Source organism: Microcaecilia unicolor, chromosome 12 (assembly GCF_901765095.1).
Source record: "Microcaecilia unicolor chromosome 12, aMicUni1.1, whole genome shotgun sequence".
NCBI classification, from domain to species: Eukaryota; Metazoa; Chordata; class Amphibia; order Gymnophiona; family Siphonopidae; genus Microcaecilia; species Microcaecilia unicolor.
In genome coordinates, this window is record NC_044042.1 from 63,498,813 (window position 1) to 63,522,051 (window position 23,239).

At 42.3% G+C, this 23,239-nt stretch overlaps 1 protein-coding gene across 1 annotated transcript in view; it reads right to left on the minus strand.

Moving 5' to 3' along the window:
* Positions 1–17,292: 17,292 nt before the first annotated feature.
* IGF2BP1 (insulin like growth factor 2 mRNA binding protein 1) overlaps positions 17,293–23,239 on the minus strand; it is a 57,740-nt gene continuing 51,793 nt past the window's right edge. Inside the window, exons 13-15 of the mRNA XM_030221064.1 lie at positions 22,500–22,631; positions 19,789–19,902; positions 17,293–18,261 (exon numbers count right to left, since the gene is read on the minus strand). Coding sequence (XP_030076924.1) covers positions 18,163–18,261; positions 19,789–19,902; positions 22,500–22,631 — 345 coding nt within the window. The 3' untranslated portion in view covers positions 17,293–18,162. The remainder of the gene's footprint in view (positions 18,262–19,788; positions 19,903–22,499; positions 22,632–23,239) is intronic.

Here is a 23,239-nt window from a genome sequence, read left to right on the forward strand (position 1 = left end):
TTTGTCTGAGGACCTTGACAATCAAACATAGAGTTTTAAATTTAGTCCTGTAAGATACTGGTTGCCAGTGTAGCTTTCGCAGAAAAGGTATGATGTAGGCACGCCACTTGCAGCCTTCTATCAGTCTTGCTGTAGCATTCTGAATTGGTTGGAGCTGATACAAACTCTTTTTGGTTTTGCCAGTGTACAGGGCATTACAGTAGTCTAGTCGTAATGTTATCATGGCATGGACCACTGTGGTCACTTGTCTTTTCAATATATGGAGATTCCGTAGCTGCTGTAGGTGATAGAGACAGTCTTTGAAGGCTGTTTGAATTTGTGGGATCAGAGTGAGTGATGAGTCTAGCAGTATCCCAAGATTCCTGACCTGTGATTTTAGGGGGAGTTCATACTTCTCAAAAGGCATTTTGAAGTCTGGTATTTCTCCACTTGTGTTTGGTCTCCAAAGAATCTCTGTTTTATTTGGGTTCAGGCAAAGTTTGTTGTTGTTTGCCCATTCCAGAGTTGCGGTTAGGCAGGCAGTCAGATTACTCAGAGCTGTGGGTAGATCTGGTTCAGTGGATATGAGTAGTTGCACATCATCAGCATAGATGTAGAATTTTGTGTCCATTGACCAAAGCAGCTCAGCAAGAAGCTTGAGGTAGATATTAAATAAAATGGGAGACAGTACGGATCTCTGTGGCACCCCATAGTTCAGTACCCAAGATAATGATGTGCTGTTGCTGAACAGAACTGATTGTTGTCTATCTGACAAATAGGATTTGAACCAAGTAAATACTGTGCCATTGATACCTGTTTGTGCCAGTCTTATAAGCATAATATTATGATCCACGGTGTTGAAGGCTGCCGAAAAATCAAGCACACAAGTATCGAGGCAGGTCTCCTGTCACAGTGTCTGAGCAGATCATCAAGAACTATCTCTGTTCTGTACCAAGTCTGAAGCCAGATTGACATGGGTCTAGCCAATTGCTTTCAATTAGCCAGTCGTGCAGTTGAGTGCAGACTGTCTGTTCTATAAGTGTTGCCAGGAAAGGAATGTTAGAGACTGGTCGGTAGGTTTCAGGCTTGTCCTGGTCCAGTGAGCTCTTTTTCAGTAGGGGGCACACCACAGCTCTTTTTAGTCTTGTTGGCAGCTGCCCTTCCATAAGAGAAGAGTTAACAATTTTAGTGGCCACTTCAATGAGGCCTGTGCTCGCTCATTGTACAGTCCTTGCTGGGCAGGGATCAAGAGGGCAGATTATAGGCCATAAACCTTTCAGGATATATTCAAGAGCTTCCTTTGTAACCTGATTGAGTCCCAGATGGCTGTGCATGGTGGGGAAGGTGGAGTGTTCTCTTCATTAGCTGATAGGAGTTTCGATGGAACTGTCTGTAGATCCTGATGGAGACCTTTAATTGTGATGGCAAAGTCATTGCTGGTTAGTTGTGACTGGGAAGGCTGGTTCTGTTGTGGGGTTTGCAGTAGTTTGTTTACTATTTTAAATAGCTGCTTGGTTGAGAAAAATATTGTTTTTTGGCTGCTGTAATGGCGTGGCAGTACATTGCCATATGTTTCTTACAGTTGAGCCTGTCTTCATCTAGCTGAGATTCTTTCCATTTTCTTTCATGTTGACGTCCTTGACGCTTAAGGATCCATAGTTCTGGGGAGAACCACGAGGAACGTTTGTTATGGAGCAAAGGATCTTCTTTAGAGAGGCCGTTTTTTCTAATGCCGTTGCTAAACATGCATTCCAGATATTAACCTGTTCTGACCCTATCATCTTTTCATTCACAAAGGGGTAGGACAAAGCCTCTAGGAAGTTTTCAGCAGTCAGATTTCTCACGTTTCTGATTTCCTTCCAAACTTTGATTGGGCCTATCTGTTTTATGTAGTCCTTAATAGAACATTTGATTAGGAAATGATCAGTCCATGATAGGGGTGTTATATGTATTCTACCAGCCTTGTGTTCAAAGATGTCGACCCCCTTTGCAGAACACCAATCCTAGCATATGGCCCTTTTCAGGGTCGGAGATTTGATCACCTGAATGAATCCTACAGTTTCCATCATATCTAGGAAGTAAGTAGTAGTGGTTTGTGGAGTTTTGATGTGTAGGTTAAAGTCTCCCATGATCAGAAACCTAGGGTAGCTCAGGGTTACCTCAGTCACTAGATTCAGCAGTTCTTGCACAGATGATGTGATGTTGCAAAGTGTTCTGTATACCACGAACAGCCACATTGGTTCCTTGTCTCCCAGCTGGATTAGTAGTCATTCTGACTCAGACAGGTGAGAAATGGAGACTCTGCGCAGTTTGATTGTCTCTCAGATCAGGACTGCTACCCTTCCTCCACACTTCCCTTGTGTTGGTTGGTGAAGGGTAGTGAATCCTGTGGGGCATAGTTCAGCCAATGGTACTCCTCCACTTTCATCCAGCCAGGTTTCAGTTATTCCCAAGATGTCTAAGTGGTTTTCATTGATGACATCATGGATCATAGGACATTTTTATATTGGCTGATCTGGCATTTACTAGGCCCAAGTTTCCAAGTACTGGTCTGTTTGTAGTTGGAGCTGTAGTTTTAGGGGTTATTTGGTGCTGGTGGGCAGGTACTTGTGTGGGTATAGGTAGATAAGTTTTGCCTTTTGAGTTTGTCTTCTAGGCAAATGGTGGGGAATCTATTGTTTATTCTTCCCCAGATTACTGGGATGTCTGAAGATTTTTGATTTACTAGACCAAAGCACATTCTTGTTTAAAGTAAGATTACACAGCTCTCTAGCTATTCATTATAGCAAAAAGTAGTGGCGTGTTAAATACCCAAACTGTGCTTAATGAGGGTCTGTGTTCCTTTGAAATATCAGCTTCTTAGGAAGAGGAGCTCTTCAATAAAACTACTTGTTTAAACTTGTTTTACTTTTACACCTTTGTGCCTGTGGAGGCTCTGCAGCCTACCCTCATATCACAGTATCTTCATGAGAAATTGCCAGCACAAAATATGTCTGCTGGACAAAAGTCAGATAGAAGATGAGTTCCGGGAAAATCTATTTCTAAGCTGGACTTACCAAAGCATTTCTCAGACTTACAGAAATTATTAAAACAATCTATAAATAGCAGCACATTGATTTTAGCCTGCAAAGTTTCCGAGTACCTATCTTACTATTCATTTATTATTCTTGTATATCACTTCAGTGACTCACATTGTTTTTCTGTTTTTGTTTTTAAACCACTATGGGCTAGATTCAGTAAATGGCATTCAAACATCAGTGCCCAAAAAAAAAAAAATTCAGCACTCAATGCTATTCTATAACGGGCACTCAAAGATGAGCCCCCATTATAGTATAGCATTGAGTGCTGATTTGGGCGCCAAGACTGAAACCAGGTGTAATTCTGGGCACCTGAGCGCACATCTCCGGTATTCTATAACAATATATACAAATTTTAGGAATGTCCCTGGTCACACCCCCTTTTGGGTTGCATACTATAGGATGTAGGCACACATTGGTATAGAATAGTATGATGGTTCCCAAACATTTTCATTTCACAGCCCCCTTCGTGTCCAAGCAACTTTTCGCGGCACCCTCAACCTCCTAAATAAGGCAGTTGTGTGTGCTAAAATAGCATGCTCCTGGCCTGTCCACATACACAACCCCATTGTAGTGGTGCGCTATGTTCCTCTTTTACTAAGTGGCAGTAAGCCCAACGCGGGCTTACTGCTCGCTAAACAGGAAGTACCACCAGGCTACCACAGCAGCCTGGCAGTATTTCCCACCCCTAGCATGCCGTCATATCTGGTGCTACAAAAATATATATATTTTTGTAGTGCCAGAGTATACCCAGCAGTAACGCTGCCTGGTTATCACCAGGTTTGCGCGGAAGCCTCTACCGCCACCTCAGTGGGTGGTAGTAAGGGCTCCTCCCTGAAATGGCCATGTGGCAAGTGCTTTACATGCTGCACGTCCATTTCCTGCAGAAAAGAGAGACTTCCCTTTTACCTGCTGCGGTAAAAGGGGGCCTCAGCGTACATGAAAAATGCGCAGATGCTAGCGCAGGCCCCCTTTTGCCGCAGCTTGTTAAAAGGGGCCCTTATAAGACTTAGATGCCAACTCTATTGAATAGGGGCAGACCTCACTAATGTTCATACCTATTAATTGGTGCCTAATTACATCCAATTGTTGAGTTAATGACACTTAAGTGCTAGTTTAGGTCCAATCAAACAAGTTACACATAAAAGTGCAAATTCGGTCATATTGTGGATTTGCAAGCAACTTAGTTTAACAAGCCAATCTGCACCGATAATTGAATTTAAATCAATTATTGATACTAATTTGCAATTAGAATTTATTATTATTATTATTATTTATTGCATTTGTATCCCACATTATCCCACCTCTTTGCAGGCTCAATGTGGCTTACAATATATTGTGGATGGTGGAAATGAGAGGAGAGTTGACATTTAGTGTTACAGAAGTATTTTGGGTTGCATGGTAATGGAAGATATGATAAAGATATGAGGCGCTTTTAATAATGCTTGTTAGATATATGTGGCTAAAGCGTATTCTATAAAGTGATGTGGAGCTGAAAAGGGAGGCGTGGCCATAGGCGGGTCATGGGCATTCCTAGAATTTACACGCACTCTTATAGAATATACCCATTCCGAGCGTAATTTAGGTGTCAGCATTTACACCAGGTTTTCATTGGCGTAAATGGCCACAACTAAATATAGTTGCAGAAAACGGGTATTGGGCATATTCTATAAACGCCTAGATTTAAGTATATTCTATAAACCGTGCCTAAATTTATAAAATACACCTAGGCTATTTTTTCTGTAACTTTTTTTTTTTAGGCATGACATATAGAATCTAGCTCAAAGTGTGCACATTTTCATATGACTGTGTGCCATTTAGAGAATTAAGGGTACAGGAGCCTACATGTTTTATATTACCTAAGTAGGTGCCTACTTAGCCTCTTAATCTAGATGCCCAGTTACAAAGTTGCTTTCTAAAAGGGCAATTTTCATATTGTCCCCATAGCTTGCAAAGTCCACAGGTACTTTTTACTCACAGACTTTGTACCAGTTTTAAAAGTGAAAGTATATGTGACTTTGAAAAGCTTAGGAAAAACACCTATAGACACTGATACTTTATTTTTCTGTAGATAACCTATTTCTACCAATGCAATGTGCACGTTTTTGAAAAAACAAGTGTACACATGCTGGCCAGTATTCAGCCAGCGGCAGTCAGCATTTTAAAAAAATGTTGACCATCGGCTAAATTAGCCTCGGATTTTCAGGTCCAGGCCATGTACAGACACTGGCACTGAATATCCAGGGCTGCTGGAGTTTATATGAGTCCTGGCCAATATTCAGTTGGGACCCACATAACTTTTTTTTAAATTCCACAATCCCTTACCCCTCTCCTCAGCTAATGCCTTAAGTACCCCCGCCCCGGGCCTACCTTAGCTCACTGGTGGTCCAGTGAGGCGAAGGGGGCAGGAATGTGGTCCACTCGATCCTGCTCTTAGTGGCTGTCTTAAGAAAATGGCTGCCTTGGCCATGTGGGTCCTGGCACTGAATATTGCTGCCTCCTACATAATCTCCCCAACGCCACCCCTATATTGCTCATGACCTGCACACTTTTGGGGCCGGTCAGAGCCAATATTCAGCGGCACTGCCTGGTTAAATTCTTTGTTACATTTGTACCCCGTGCTTTCCCACTCATGGCAGGCTCAATTATATACAGGTACTTATTTGTACCTGGGGCAATGGAGGGTTAAGTGACTTGCCCAGAGTCACAAGGAGCTGCCTGTGCCTGAAGTGGGAATCAAACTCAGTTCCTCAGGACCAAAGTCCACCACCCTAACCACTAGGCCACTCCTCCACTGAATATCAGCAGTTGGGTGGCCCCAGGTGATTTAAGAGGGCAGAAGCCTGTCCTGCCCACTTAAATCACTTAGGATATCGGCCAGATGGTGGATAATTTTATAACAGGTTGCCTAGGTTGAGAGGGCAAGAAAACACTTATCTGTGCCCTATCTTATAAGAGGTATTTGTCTTTATAAAACACGAGTACAAATCGGAGGTTGATAACGTCCCTCCTTTGTTTGGTTATTGCCCAGGTTCTGGGGCGTTTGTTCTCTGTGATGAAAGTTTGTTATATTGCCTTTTTTATTCACTCTGCTTTGGAAATTTTATATACTGAAGGCAGAGGGAGCTGGGCGTTCAGGAACAGGCGGGGATAGTGCTGGGCAGACTTATACGGTCTGTGCCAGAGCCGGTGGTGGGAGGCGGGGATAGTGGTTGGGAGGCGGGGATAGTGCTGGGCAGACTTATACGGTCTGTGCCAGAACCGGTGGTGGGAGGCGGGGATAGTGGTTGGGAGGCGGGGATAGTGCTGGGCAGACTTATACGGTCTGTGCCAGAACCGGTGGTGGGAGGCGGGGATAGTGGTTGGGAGGCGGGGATAGTGCTGGGCAGACTTATACGGTCTGTGCCCTGAAAAGGACAGGTACAAATCAAGGTAAGGTATACACAAAAAGTAGCACATATGAGTTTATCTTGTTGGGCAGACTGGATGGACCGTGCAGGTCTTTTTCTGCCGTCATCTACTATGTTACTATGGGGCTCATTTTCAAAGCACTTAGCCTCCCAAAGTTCCATAGAAACCTTTGGAACTTAGCCTCCCAAAGTGCTTTGAAAATATGCCTCTATGTAGTTTGTAGCTAAAGTGAAGCCATGTACATTTATACCTGCTCTCAAGCACACAGGTAAATTGCAATTCCGCCTGCACTCTGCCCAAAACCTTCCCCTAAATACAGCTCCACCCAATTTGCGTGAAAGTATGCATGTTCTGGTCATTGTGCATACTTTTATGTGTGGAATAGTTTTATGAGCAGTATTTTGCACACACATTCGTGCAAAATGCCTTTGTAAAATTACAGCTGCATGCTGCCTAATGATTGTAAGGTTTTGGATTGAATGAGATGTGTACTTTTGATAAAATTAGATGATTGGCATAAGATGTAATCCCGTATTTTGAAACAGATGTTTATGTTTCAATTTTAGTTGTCTTGTGAATATCTTTTGCAGAAGCCCTGCAGCAGGGTGAAACCATCACCAGGTTAAAGACGCAGCAATATATATAAGATGGAAAAGTCCTTGGTTGGGAAATTTATGGAACTGCATATTTTTTTATGTTAATTCCCAATTCCAACCCTATAGAATGTTATTTGAAGAGTGCCCCAGGGTTCCCCACTTTCACCTGTTTTGTGTAGTGTTTTGATAAGATTATTAAGATATTCATTGAGGAAGAGGTGGAACTATTTATGTGGATGATATCACCTTGCTCATCCTGCTCCCTGAGACGTCATCTGAAACTGAGGCAAAACTAGGATATTTTTGGAAAATTGGGCATCTTCTCATTTGCTGAAACTTAATAAAGATAAAACTAAAGAAATTTTGGCTGGGACCCTCAAAAGTGATAATTCCTTGTCAAAACATAAGTATAGATGGAGTTTGTTTTCCTAGTCTTCAAAGATTTGGGGCATTGTATTGGACTGTGAGGTATGTTTTATTCCACAGGTAAATAAACTTTTTTTTTAAACTTTTTAGGAAAGTTTTGAAAGATTCAACATCTTGAATTTGATCATTTCAGAATATTACTACAGGCAATAGTATTAACACAGCCGGATTATTGTAATGTCATTTATGTGGGTTGTGTGGAACTTTTGAACAGAAAGTTACAGACATTGCAGAATACAGCTGCCTGACTGGTATGTTCAGCTCAAAGATATAAATTGACTTTTGAACAATCCCTAAAAACACGCTATTTATCTAAGCTCAGCTTGTCAGTATTTATTTGCTCTTATTGTCCTTTGCTTATCATTTGTGACTGAAAAATAAATGCTTGACTCCTGAGGCTGGCGCCAAAACACAGAACTGTGTCAAGTCATTTTTAGCCATTCATCAATAAACCATTTGCTTTGGAACCACATTGGTCAACCCCCTTCTTCTTTTTGTTTCTGTTTTGTAGACTGTGGTTAGGGGGATACTGCTGCTTTGTTGTTGTTTTGAACAATCCCTCCCCTATTAAAGGTTTCAAAAATATTCCTGAATGGGATTAGAATAACTGCACACTATCTCTTTTACAGTATGAGTCACTAAAGCAGCGGATGGGTACTAAATGGGGTGATAGGTTTGCTTTTTGCCAGTTATAAAGTTACATTAATTCACTACACAGGGATTTGCTTCATCTCCAACTGGGAGAAAAACTTTTTTTGATGAAATTTCAGAATTTACTACTACCATCTCTATAGGGCTCTGTATAAGCTAGAGGGTGAGAAGGCTATGACCCAGGTAAAGTACAGGTGCGAGCTTGATCTGGGGAGAAATTTGGGACAATGGAATTTGCTTGATAATTTAAAAGGGGGTGACCTCCAATGCGAGATACAGGGAATGTTATTTTGGGATGTTATCCAGGGCACATTATACTCAGGCACAACTATATAAGGCAGGGGACGTAGCATCACCAATCTGTGGCAAATCTCAGAGGGCAGATAATTTATACTATTTTTCAGATTGCTTGGTAATTCAAGAGTTCTGGAGACAGGTGACGCTCTACATGGCCACTACGTGTGGGTAGGCAGATTCCAAATACCTTTCTCTATCAGAAAAACTTGGAAAACTACCCACCCCAGAACTGACTAAAAAGAAAATGTATTTGTTGTTTTATCTTCATAGATTGACTAGCAAAATAATTACTCATGAAATACATTTTCAACATAAAAACCAAATTGTTTATTGAAATTTTGCTTTCACATATCATTGTTTATCAAAGAGTTCATGCACTTCCTTTTATTAACTTAGCTGGATCATGCTGTATCATGTATTAAAACAAATTTGCTCAAGTTTTGTGCAGTGTTTAGGGCTTCTGATTTTAGGATTTAACTGAAATTCTGATAAAATACTCCAATGCAAAAAAAATGAAGGGGCCCTTTTACTAAAATATGCTAAAATTGTCAGTTACCATGGATTTAATGCAGGACTTTACCACCACACGGTAGCTGCAAATATTATGCAACACCTTTTAGGGGCGTTCTGTTTTGTTGTAGGTTATGCGTTAATGTTTCCATTAGCATGTGGTACCTGTTGAGAATTAACATGGAACCACTTACTGCCTCCTACTTAGGAGACACTAAGTGGTTCCACATTAACTCTGAGTTAACCAGCTAGTGTACGGTAAGTGTAACACACTAAGGGGCCCTTTTATTAAGCAGTGGTAAGCCCGCCAATCTGGAGCTACCGCCAGCAGTAGTTCCACATCCAGTGTGCGGCATTTCCGGCGCTAGCGGAAATATTCAGAAAATATTTACGCAGGGGGTTACCCAGCGGTAATCAGGCAGCAGTGTGTGCTACCTGGTTACCGCTGGGTTAGAGCGGGAGCCCTTACCACCACCTCAGTGGGTTGGCAGTGAGTGCTCTCCCTCCGCATGGCCATGCGGTAAGAACAATCTTACCACATGGCCTTGTCTTTTTTTCAGCCTTCTTACCCGCTGCGGTAAAAAGGGCCTCAATACACAACAGAAGTGGCGCCTGACGCTAGCCCAAGGCCCTTTTTACCACAGCTTTGTAAAAGGGCCCCTAACAACACTTCCACGCCCACTGTACACCCGTGTCATGCCCCTGAGGGAAATAAACCGGAAAAATGTATTAATGTGGTTTAACACGTGGAAACAGGCAAACTACTGTAAAACCTCTTAACACCGTCATGTGGTAGCCTGTTTCTGCAGGTTAAGGCCTTAATGCCCTTTAGTAAAAGGGCCCCCAAACTAAGTGTTTATTGGGTAAGTACTGGAAAAATACAGCTTCCCAGGTATTTTCACTCCTCTTTGACTTGTATCCTCCAATCAATATCTGTGCCTGTTCTATGATAGCAACTCGTGAGTGAAACACCTGAACATATTTGATCCCATTGGAAAATAGTACATGTGGTGCAAAAACACCAATAAACAGTGATTTTGTACCCTCACCCCCCCCCCCCCCCCTAGTTATCTGGAAAATAAAGCCTGACAAAAATATTGTACCTTGTAAAAGTCTTCTCACCTTTGTACATGTTTTATATACTGCTGACAAAAAATACAATTCAAAATGCATTATGAGGGTAATTTTATAATAGGATGTCTAGGCTGGAAGGCCAAGTAAGTGCCTATTTTGGAGCTATTTTATAAAAACATATAAGGGGGCATTTTCAATATGACATCTAAGTCCAGCTTTGGACATTTTGCCACTTTTTAGGCATTTTTCTCTGTTTAGGTGAAATGTAGCCACATCATACTTTCTTTTAACAAGTCCTTGGCATTCTACCAGTATCCATTATTGGTGATATAGCACCTGCTACTTATTTCCAGTGCTTTTTTTGTGCCGGTACGCAACGGTACGGCGTACCGGCACCTTTTTTTTTGCTCCCCCCCGCCCCGTGACGGACGCAGTGCCAACCCCCATTTCCGGCCGCTGCTGCTTCTCCTGTTGAGCAGCAGCGGCCGCTACACAAAGAAAAAGATTTTTTTAAAAACTTCAAACCTGGCTGAAACGCGGCACCCCGGCACTGTAGACAGCCATTAGGCATTGGCTGTTGCCCCGCAGCCGCTCCTCCTCTTGCCTCTACGTCACTGCGCTCCTCCGGGGTCTTCCTCCAGGGGCAGTGACGTAGAGGCAAGAGGAGGAGCGGCTGCGGGGCAACAGCCAATGCCTAATGGCTGTCTACAGTGCCGGGGTGCCGCGTTTCAGCCAGGTTTCAATTTTTTTTAACTTTTTCTTTGTGTAGCGGCCGCTGCTGCTCAACAGGAGAAGCAGCAGCGGCCGGAAATAGGGGCTGGTGCCGCGTGCGTCGCGACTTCGCGCCGTTCGCGGGAAACTTGGCAGGGAGAGGGAAACCAACAGAGGGAAGGATTGGGGAGAGAGAGAAAGAGGGAAACCAACAGAGGGAAGGATTGGGGAGAGAGAAAAAGAGGGAAACCAACAGAGGGAAGGATTGTGGAGAGAGAGAAAGAGGGAAACCAACAGAGGGAAGGATTGGGGAGAGAGAAAACGAGGGAAACCAACAGAGGGAAGGATTGGGGAGAGAGGGAAAACAACAGGGAAGGATTGGGGAGAGAGAGGGGAAAACAACAGAGGGAAGGATTGGGGAGAGAGAAAACGAGGGAATCCAACAGAGGGAAGGATTGGGGAGAGAGAGAAAGAGGGAAACCAACAGAGGGAAGGATTGGGGAGAGAGAGAAAGAGGGAAGGATTGGGGGGAGAGAGAAAGAGGGAAACCAACAGAGGGAAGGATTGGGGAGAGAGAAAAAGAGGGAAACCAACAGAGGGAAGGATTGGGGAGAGAGAGGGAAAACAACAGGGAAGGATTGGGGGGAGAGAGGGGAAAACAGATGGAAGGATTGGGGAGAGAGGGGAAAAACAGATGGAAGGATTGGGGAGAGAGGGGAAAAACAGATGGAAGGATTGGGGAGAGAGGGAAAAACACAGATGGAAGGATTGGGAAAGAGAGAGGGAGGATTGGGGAGAGAGGAGAAAACAGATGGAAGGATGGGGAGAGAGAGGGAAAACAGATGGAAGGATGGGGAAAGAGAGAGGGGAAAAACAGATGGAAGGATTGGGGAGAGAGGGGAAAACAGATGGAAGGATGGGGAGAGAGAGGGAAAAACACAGATGGAAGGATTGGGGAGAGAGGGAAAAACAGATGGAAGGATGGGGAGAGAGGGGGAAAAACAGATGGAAGGATGGGGAGAGAGAGAGGGAAAACGGAAAGATGGGGAGAGAAAGAGGGAAGACGCTGGATGGAAGAATGCAGAAAGAAATAGGGGAGAGAAAGCAGAGCTGCTGGATGGAAAAGGGGAATAGAGAAAGACTGGAGAATAAAAGGAAGGGCATGGGGAGAACAAGGGTGAGGAAAAGATGAAAAGCCACAGGTAGATGAAGGAAATTAAAGAATGGATAGTAAGAATGAATTAAATCTGGACAGAGAGAGCCTGAAAAATATTGAAGAAAGCAAAGAAAAAGTAGACAAAAATGACAAATGGCACAGAAGAGTTAAGCGAAAACAAAGGAAAGCAGAATCACAGACTGGGACCAATATGGAAAGAAAAACAGTCACCAGACAACAAAGGTAGAAAAAAAATAATTTTATTTTCATTTTAGTGTTTGTAATATGTCCAATTTGAGAATTTACATTGGCTGTCTTATTTTGCACTGGGTATACGATATTTTTTTTCTCCTATAGTACTGTAATATTTTCAATGATGTCTGTTTATATGCGCCATGGCTGGTGTAGGGGGTGTGGTTAATGTGGGTGTGGCTATCATAGGGGTGGAGCCATATGTGGTGACCCCGCCCATAATGAGTACCGGCACCTTTTTTTCTACAAAAAAAGCACTGCTTATTTCTATAGCGCTACTAGACGTACACAGCACTGTACACTTGAACATGAAGAGACAGTCCCTGCTCGACAGAGCTTGCAATCTAATTAGGACGGAGAAGAGTAGGAGAGGTATGACGACAGTGACAAAGGAGAGGGATGAATGGAAGGAAGGAAATGTTTAAGGTTGAGAGCTAAGAAGGAAGAGGAAAAAAGAGATGATGAATACAGAGGACGGACAATGTGTTTCTGCAGTGTACAGTGGTTTCAGATGGAGAAACAGATTAGGAAGGGACAGTACCAAGAAGAGAAAGTGTACTGGAGCCATAACTAGTAACTGGGAGAAAAATAAATGTAAAGAAAAAAAATGCCCTGGTGCGCGGCACCTAGCGCGGAGGCCCTGCGTGGATCAGAGTGGACCTGGGAGTCATCCAGAAGAAGGCTGTAAGTGTATGCAGATGAGCTGCAAGTCCACAACACTTGAAAGACAGCCGGTGGTAGAGCTGGGCACCTCTCAGCCAAGGAAAGGCTCACCAGGGGTTAGGCCGAAGCCAGCATTCCTCTCCCTGAGGGTCACCTGATATTAGAAAATACATCTGTATAGCACCTGCCTCTTTGCGTCCTTTGTAAAGTGCCGCTCCACGTGCCTTCATGAAATAACACCTAAATAGCCTACTTGATGTCTTAAACCATGTACTCTGTTATAAAATTACCCTCCACATGTTCTCATTTGAGGCTCTGCTGCCAACAGGGAACCATCAGAACTGCTCCCACTGTCACACTGACTGACTAACTCTACCTTACAAAGACATATTATACTTGTCCTTTTGTCAAGGGAATAAATGTTTGAAGCACATAATGACATTAAGCAGAAGTTGTAAAAAAAAAAAAAAATCCATTAAAGTATCCAGCAGTGTCACCACATGTGAACTGGCTAAGAACTGGATTTGGAACTAAATTTGTAGAAAATACATCTATATTAGTAAAGTGGAAAACAATCAAAAAGGTTCTATAAATCAGTTCTACCTAGAAAGGAAATGCAGAGTGTGGGTGCAAATGACATCCCAAAAGAATTACAAATATTTTAATATTCATCACAAAACTGCTGTCCCACCAGTGGTCTCTAACACACAGAACAGTCAAGCCTGGAAGATTCAAAGATCAGTTTCCAACACCTTTATATAGGGAATTTGCCCCAGAATACAAGTGTATGATTTCCATGGGGGGATGTTATCAATGTGGGCTACTATTAAAATGGGTTATTTTCCCACAAGTTGTACTATTTTAGCACAGGGTTCCATTTTTTGCAATGAGACCTGGGGCCTTGTTTACTAAGCTACGCTAAGGGCGTGCTAATGATTAGCATGCGCTAAACATGAAAGTCTCCCACAGGAACATTTGGACGACTCAAGCATTTAGCACACACTAAAAACGCTAACACTCCTTAGTAAACAGGGCCCCTAGTTACTAATAACTTGAATTAAAAGTTAAATAACCCATCTTAACGGTAGCCCATGTTGATAACTCCCCCCCCCTTCCACGTGTCCATTTTTTTCAGCAGTCTATAAACATATCACTAGCAAATCTGCAGCTAGTGTAGATGCTGAAGAAAGACCTAGAAAAAGTCATTTTCAAAGTAATTTACATAGGTAAATGGCAATTTAAATAGATGGGGTTTTAGCAACCTGCTGTCAGTGGGAACTTCATGACAGGGCACCTATTAAAACTTTGAAACCTGTGTCTATTTTATGAGCAGATTTGGCTCCTGCCTTTTTCAATAGTAGTTCAAGGCATGTTCCATTCAGGGGGGCTTATAATTTGTACCTGAAGCAATGGTGGGTTACGTGACTTGCTTAAGATCACATGAAGTGTCAGTGGGATTTGACTCTGCCTTCTCTGATTCTCAACATACTGCTGTAACCATCAGTCTAATGCAATAACACTCCCTAAACAACTCCCTGAAGTTCAGAAAAGCTTCCGCACAGTTACAGCTGCTGTCGGGCAGGTGTAACCAGCGTGTATATAAATGTATTTTACAAAGTGCACATGTACATTGCACTTCTGGCCCAAACAACTACACATGGTCTACATAAAGGTACATGGAATACAGTCACTTTTATGTGCATATATTCCAAATGCAATTTTATAAAAGCTATTTCCCACATGAAAATCTGTTTTACAAAATTCCCCACCCCCACCCGACACCGGGATTCTATATATGGTGCCTTAATTTCCGCATGGAAATCGAAGCGTATTCTATAATAATGTGTGTGGCTTAATTGGTTAACTAGCTAATCAGCGCTGTTAATAGGACGTTAAACAATTATGAGCATTAAGATGTATGTGCACAACTCGCTAAGCGTATTCTGTAACGTAGTGCGCCTAAATTCTAAGTTCCATAGTTGAAAAGGGGCGTGGGCGTTTTCTAAACTCTATGCGCGTTGTTATAGAATACACCCACTCTGCGCCTAATTTAGGCGTCAGGATTTACACCATGGCCATGAATACATTTGGTCATGTGGAAAGCAGTGGCGTAGCTACGTGGAGCCACGGGGGCCTGGGCTCCCATAGATTTGACCCTGGACCCCCCTGCCGACGACCCTGTCGACCCCCCCCCTCCCGCCGCCAACCGGCTGTCGCCTACCTTTGCTGGCGGGGGACCCAACCCCTGCCAGCCGAGGTCCTCTGCTTCCTTCGATCTGTTTCTGGAAGGAAGCAGAGGAAGCAGAGGACCTCGGCTGGCAGGGGTTGGGGTCCCCCGCCAGCAAAGGTAGGCGACAGCGGGGAGGGTTGGCAGTGGGAGGGGGGTTGAGAGGGTTGACGGCAGGGGGGGGGGGTGTTGGCGGTGCTGGGGGGGGCTAAAATGTGCCCCCTCACCTTGGGCTCTGGACCCCCCTCCCACCGAAGTCTGGCTATGCCCCTGGTGGAGAGGCGCTTGGCGTTATTCTATATACCATGTGGAAATTTAAGCCTATTCTATAATATTTAGGTGTACCGTACAGAATATGCCTAGCCGTATCTTTTTTTTGTGCAGAATTTTCAGGCACCATATATAGAATCTAGCCCCAAATGGCTAAAAATATGCAAGATGTCTAACAACACATGTAATTTAATCCGCATGTAGGGAAGGTGTTCTTGGAGGTGTGTTTTGGGAGGGATCAACCAATTAATTTCCTGGGTAAAAATTTGTGGCAAGATTCAAGGAGATCGGATACAATATTCAAACTGTCCACTCTGGGACAGTCTGTAAGTGCATTTTTATTTTATTTTACATGCGGATTTTGAGTAGTTTCAAAGGAGAAGTACCCACATACAATTCCACCCAAACTATATCATGGGGAATGTCTCCTCTGAATGTGGCAATGCAGCCATATTAAGGGAGGACAGACTACCCAATCATAACTATAGATCACTATTTACCCTATAAATGACATTGAAAGTTCTCCTCTTTAACATTAAAATAAACGTTTCAAGGGCTCCTGGACTGACCTATGCTTTTCTTTTAAAGGCAAAGAGGGCATTGTTTCAGAAAATAGACATTTTAAGTGGCAATTCCCATAGAGCCTGCAGAGATTGCAAGCAAATTTCCAAAAGCAGTTGCCCAAAGTAAGTTCAGGGGCAGAAAATTGATCCCCCTGCCCCAACAGGTAAAAGCACCAAGCTGTTTCACAGAGTGGGCATGTTTCCCTGTCCTGCAAAGGAGCAGCGACAGATTAAGGGCACAGCCAGCCAGTAATGCACAGGAATTTCATTTTTTAAAATCCCTGTGTGTGATTTACGGTGCACACTTTGAACATGCTGCAAAGCAGGGAACATTCATAGATACCAGACATACGTTTTCAAAACTGTGCTTGCAAGCAGTAAGAGACTTTAAAAACCGTTCCATATATTATTAAACTCTATCACTTTTCACTATTTTTCTAGTATCTGCAGTTTGTCATTCTTTTTAGAAAGCTCATATTTACTGGCACCTAGTTTTCAGCTCATAAGAAATCATGAAACAACTTTTCATTAAAAAAAAATAAAATATTCAACAGTATCAGCTTTTATATAAAATATCTAGACGCCAGATCGCTGAGGTAATGGCATGGTTCGAGGTAGTTTTTTTGGTTTTTTTTTTTAAACACTGCAATGCCTGGCCATTCCCATGTCTAAAGGTTTCATCAGCTGTAGAACAGTAACTAATTTTTTTCTCATCATTTTAGGAAAAAGTTACACTTTCACAGCCAAACAATAGAGCACAAACAAGAATTTCTTTGGAGTTCATTGGGTTTTTTTTTTCATTTGTGAGCTGAAATTAAGGATCTGACTTTCTGAAGTTCAAGAGTTTTGAAAATGTATATTTGGAGGGAGTTAACCCCCTTTTACTGCTGTTGGGAATTAGAGACATAATAGCTTGTCTCTGACCATGGACTATATTCTGAATAAAAAAGATGGTAATCAGGGTAGGGAAATGAGACAACTGGCTTTCTCTTTCTGGAAAATTAGATTTTCTTTAAAATAATACTTTGCCTACCCAGGTAATCCTGTAAAGTAGTTACTGTTCTTCAAAAATGGCTTTGATATACAAATTCAATATATTTCAAATATAAGCTTCACATAGGAATGACCTGAATCAATAACCAACAATAATTTGGTAGCTGCCCAAATGAGATGGGTTACTTCATTTCCACTCTATTCAATTTTGACATAATCAGTTTTCACCTAGTGTTTGAGACTGCTAATGTGAAAACGTGGTTTACCATCAAACTTTAATTACTGAGGGACCTTTTCACTAAATTTAGCGTGCACTAATTCCGTTAGAGCACACTAAATGCTAAGAAGCCCATTCTATACCTTTGGGCTTTTTAGCATTTAGCATGAACTAATTCTGTTAGCACTTGCTAAGCTTTAGTAAAATGGCCCCTGAATTTCTAATCTAAACATTTCTGAAAATGTTTTATTGACCGAGGAGCCAAACAGAAGGAATAGAATTACTGAGTATTTTCTGAATTTGGAAATAAGTTTTCTTAGATATTTTCTTTTGTACAATGAAATTCTTATTTTCAACTTTAGTAACAGTGGCGTAAGTTCAAATTCCATGCTCCCAAGCAAAAATTTAGAGAAGCCCACCCAACCAAAGTGGAAATTCAAGATGAGAGGGAAGGGTATCCTCTCCTAAGAATCTCTTCTCATGCTATACTCCTCCTCCGTGCCCCTATCTGGGTCTTCCTCCTCCTTCCTAGGTCTTTCCCTCCACCCATCCCTAAATGCCCTGTCTCGGGCCTTCCTCTTTTACTCCCCATGCCAGTTCCTGGTCCTTCTTCCCATTTCTGTCTCTCCTTCATGCCATTCCCCAGGTCCTCGTCTGACTAGTTCTGGTCCTTACCTGGCCGCATGTGCTCAGAGGCCCAGCTGTAGCCCACCCTCTCTCCTGCAAAAGCTTTCTATTCACAGCCATGTAGGGGGCAGGTCACAGCTGGCTATGTGAGTGCACATACTGGCTCCCAGGCCCCATGTTGGCTTTGTTTCTTCTTACTGTCTGCTGCCAAAAGATGACCACAAGGAAATGGCTCTGAGCAGCAGCTCTGGGGCTGAGGGCTGTCAGGCCCCCTTTGTGTGGAGGTTGTTTGTGCAAAACTTATGTCACTGTTACCAAAGAAAAGAATCCTAAATTTTTCAAATAGTTTTTCATTCTGTTGGGCTATCTTGTTCAAAGCTAATGCATATGGAAATGGAATCTCAGTCACTTTTTAAGCCTGGCATTGCTTCTGTCCAATTGTTTTTCCCATTTTCTTCCCCGTTAGGTGCTCCGAGTCCTCCGTGCTTGTGCCTGGTTGCTCTGGCCTTTCTGCTTCTGCTTCATCTGAGCCAAAATATCTCTGATCTTACGCTGTGCCAACTGGAAGACGAAGATGTGACAATATGACAATTCATTGAAGAGTAAAAAAAAAAAAAAATCCAAATTGATAACTGGGTAGCAATATTGAAAGCCAATTCTAAGTGTGAAAAAAATATATAGGTCTGGATATAGGAGCACTAACTATTCCCCAGTGTGTATGCTGGTAAAAGTGCACAAGCCATTCAACATGCATACTTTTATCTGTATACTGGGCAAGTGTTCCTAGGGAGAGAGAGAAATGCAACAATATATGCAGTTACATTTATACACAGAGAAAGAAGGTGTAAATCTCTAAGGGGAATTTCTCGTTAGGCAACAATGAAAGCAAATCCGCACACTTTTGCTTTCATTAAAGCTGTATACAGCACAGGGCCAACCCAAGGATATCTATCGCCCTAAATGAACCTTCAGCCACTTAGCTCCTTAAGGCCCTACCCTTCCCTATCCCCTTAGTCCAGGATCTCCCCTTCTCTTTCCTATTCCCCACTCCATGGTCCAGCATATTCCCTTCCTACCATCTCCCCATATTCCAGAATCTTCCCATCCCTGACTCCAAGAGTCCAGCAACACTCATCCCTCCCTTCCCAAAGGCCATCATCTCCCCTTCTCTTCTCTACCCCATCCCCCAGGTGGCCAACATCTCTCCTTCCCCTCTCTACCTCCCCCCAGGTGGCCATCTCATCTCCCTTTCCATATTCTGCCCCTCCCCCAGTATTCTGCATCTCATCTATCCTTACCCTTTTGCCTCCATCATGTCCAGCACCTCTTTCAAATCTTTTCATTCTCTTACAGGGCCTGCTTCCTCCTCTGCTGCTGCTATCACCTACCTCTGCATGGGCCACCCATAAATGCTTAAAAGCAGCGTGCACAGTGTGGCACCTCTTGATGCAGACATTTGCTCGCGATCTGCTGGTCCTGTACCCTCTGATGCAAACTTCCTGCTAGAAGGGACAGGATCCAGGAGATCCTGACAGCGCACCAACCTGCACTCAGGGGTCCCACACCGTATACACTGGTTTTTTTTAAGTGCTTCAAGGTGGCCCAGGAAGAGTTAGGGCAGTGGCAGCAGCAACAACAGCACTGGCGAAGGCAGGCCCCATCCTGCCACACCATCACTCCCTGAATTCTACCGCCTTACATGGATGCCTAGTCCACCTAGTGGTAGGCTGGTAGTGATATAGCAAGGGTTAAAATTACCCATGAGGGGTTCTCCAAGCTACTCAGACCAATTATTGCCCACTTAACTATAACTACAATGTACTGGAAAGATTCAAAGCTCAATTTAGAGAACCCAATAGTAGGTAAGCAGTGCATCTTTCATACAGGTCTTTCAAGGCAGTGCATCATAATTAAAGATGCTTATATATGTACAAAGCACATGATATATTAACAACTAAAAATCTCCCACAGCCTTTTCACTACAAGTTATCATAGATCCGCAATCCTCAACCTCAGTACAAATACTCCGGAGATAGTCTCCTATCCCAGCACAAGTGTTGCAGAGAAAGTGGAATTCATTGTATGTACCTGGCTGGCATAGAAATGTCCGGTTATTTTCACAATAACTTGTTCATTTTCATCTGGACTTTGATCACGAGGTACTACCACTTCTGCTGCAGTCAAATTCTGCAATTCATTCACCTAAAGAAAATACACTTAACCTAAGAATTGTTTTATCAACAAAGCTTGTTATTCTATGCTCTGAGCAGATATAAACATTTATGGTTTCAGTCTAGTAGTATTTTCTGCAGCTTTAGCCCTAATATTTCAAAAGATATATACGGCCTATGTATCTTTATAAGATAGGCTGGAAATAGGTGTCTACTTGGCCTTTACTCATAGGTGGACTGTAGTGGTGTTCCCAAAGGTGGAAAATAGATGGAACCAGGGGAGAGGAGTAGAAAGATCTGTTGACATACATTTATTCAAAGACCATTAGCTCATTTAAGTTTTGTCTTTACTTTCAATTTCTCACGTGTCTACTTGGCCTTTACTCATAAGTGGCCTGTCATAAAAATGCCTTCCACATGTATTGGTGTTTCTAAAGGTGGATGGAACTGGTGGAGGGGGCAGAAAGATCTGTTGGCATAAATTAATTTGAAGACCATTAACTCATTTATGTTTTGTCTTTACTTTCAATTTCTCACCCCCAAAGCAGGCCAGAGTCAGCCAAAACATCAATGTCAGGAATTAATCCGGAGACAATTGCAACGAGAGCATTAAATTTGGGATGCTGTCTCTGGAGATAACTGCGGGAAGATTTCTCCTGTGCATTCTAGATTGTGCATCTGAATCTGATGCCTTTGTTACCTTATATTCTTTAAGTATGGTTCTATATGCGTACAATAAGTTATTAAAAAAAAAAAAGTTGATATATAAATTGGACTATTTTGGCATATGATGACACTTTCAAGCTCATGATGTTGTGATGAACACAGCGTCCCAGTGCATAGTTTTGATGCCAATATTTACAAATGTACTGACATGGATAATCAGAATTTGTACAATATACTGTTTATAGTTTATTAAAATTTACTATACCGCTCAAACTGACAAACAGAGCAGAATTCGAATTGTGCAGATGTCGGGTTTGGCAAGACAAGGTGGTGGTCATTAAGGGAACATAGAACTCTGCTGGAGCAATAGGGTATGGTAACGTTTGACAAGTAATCTGGAATCCTGAGTCAGAAGGCCTTAAAAGCAAATATTGCGACTTTGTAGACAATCCTCTGTTTTATGGGTAGCCAATGGTGGTTTTTGAGTAAATGCATTTTTTGTTTTGCTTTCTCTTTTAATGTTATTATTTTTGACAATTCGTATGATTCTTTTTTGATTCATGTATTTTATAAAATGCACTAATTTATACTAGTAGTTACAAGCATAAAGTTATTCCTTCCTCGGAACAGGTGTAACTTTGCGTGACATCTATTGGGAAGCAATTTTACAAAACCACACAGCTCTATGAAAATCTGGACAGAACCAATACAAAACATACAAGATCATCCTGTGTTATAATGATGAGGTAACTTCAATCAATGACAATAAATAGGGACCATGAGAAAAATTAAATAACCTTATGGCAGCTAAATGAATACTGTCCGTGCTAGGCTCTCTTTTTCATTCATCAGTCCAATAAATGTTCTTATTTTTAAGAGCAAGTTCTGCTTTCTTATTTTTACTTAAATATTTTCTTAATATTGTTTCGAAAATATATCTCCAAATTGCTTGTTCTTTTGTCCACTGTCGGTGACAGGGTGCTGGGCTCAATGGACCCTTGGTCTGTCCCAGCATGGCGATGCTTATGTACTTATGCATTACAAAATAACCAGCTTAATATGACGTAAACCACAATGTGCAGCTTTGATGTACTACACTATGGGGTCCTTTTATCAAGCTGCAGTAAAAAGGGCACTGCGCTAGCGGCGGGGGGCTGTTTTTGCCGCGTGCTGAGGCCATTTTTACCGTAGCAGGTAAAAAAAGGCTGAAAATAGCCATGGCTATAAGGTAAGATTGCTCTTACCACATGGCCATGTGAGGAGGAGCACCTACCGCCACCCACTGAAGAAGCAGTAAGGGCTCTCGTGCTAACCCAGCAGTAACCAGGTAACATGCGACACTGCCCAATTACCGCCGGGTTAGTGCCACACTAATTTTCCCTAACACGGAAAATGGCATGCACCGGGGCAGGAACTAACGCTGGTGCCCACGTAGGGCTGGTGGTAGCTCCATATTGGCGTACAGTAAAAGAATTGTAAAAGGGTCCCTATTAGCATCAACATATTACTTATAAGAAAATAAACTGAGCTTTGTGACACAGCAAGCTATAATTTTAGTGGCTAACTGATTGAGGACAAGCTTAATTTCAATGCAATATTTTGGCAATATAGATTATTCAGCCAGGCATTTGGTTCTTTAGTTTTATTTATTGGAACCTATTAACCACCTTTATGAAGAAATTCACCCATAAAACAGGCAACTATATGCTTTTTCTGTTTGGTCATCCCAGTAAAAAAAATTACCCTCCACATTTGCCTGTTTTTTGAAAATATATTTCAGATGACTTCTCCTGCCAAAAAAAGCAAGTAAAGTCATATAGAATTGAACCAAACAGAAAGGAACCAGCTGTATATTTATGGAAAAGATTAAAAAAAAAAAGCTATGATTTCAACAGATAGGGCGGTTTCTTTTAGTACAATATCTACAGTGTTCAGTTTATAAAAAGAAAGAAATGCTCATACAGTTTTGCCTCCTTTGCCAATGACTCTTCCAGCAGCAGAGGCAGGAACTTTGATATGTGTCTCTAATTTAACTTCTTCTTTTGGTCCAAAGAAGTTTTCCTCCTTCAGTTTGCCATAAATCCTTCCTTGTGCCTGAAAATAAAAACAGGCTATTAATATTCTGGCCATTAAAGTTTCATTTATTCTGTAATTATCACATATAGCACAAAAAGACATTATTTAATCACTAAGGGGCCCTTGTACTAAGCTGCTTTAAAAAGTGGCCTGTGGTAGTGTAGGCGCTTGTATTGGGCGTGTGCCGGGCCAGTTTTCACCACATCTACAAAAAAATGTCTTTTTTTTTTAATGGGACGGGAAAAGGGCCTGTGGTAAAAAAGAAACCAGCGAAGGGCGACGAAAATGATAGTGGGGATGGGACAACTTTCCTATGAAGAGAGGCTGAGAAGGCTAGGGCTTTCAGCTTGGAGAAGAGACGGCTGAGGGGAGATATGATAGAAGTGTATAAAATAATGAGTGGAATGGATCGGGTGGATGTGAAGCGACTGTTCACGCTATCCAAAAATACTAGGACTAGAGGGCATGAGTTGAAGCTACAGTGTGGTAAATTTAAAACGAATCGGAGAAAATGTTTCTTCACCCAACGTGTAATTAGACTCTGGAATTCGTTGCCGGAGAACGTGGTACGGGCGGTTAGCTTGACGGAGTTTAAAAAGGGGTTAGATAGATTCCTAAAGGACAAG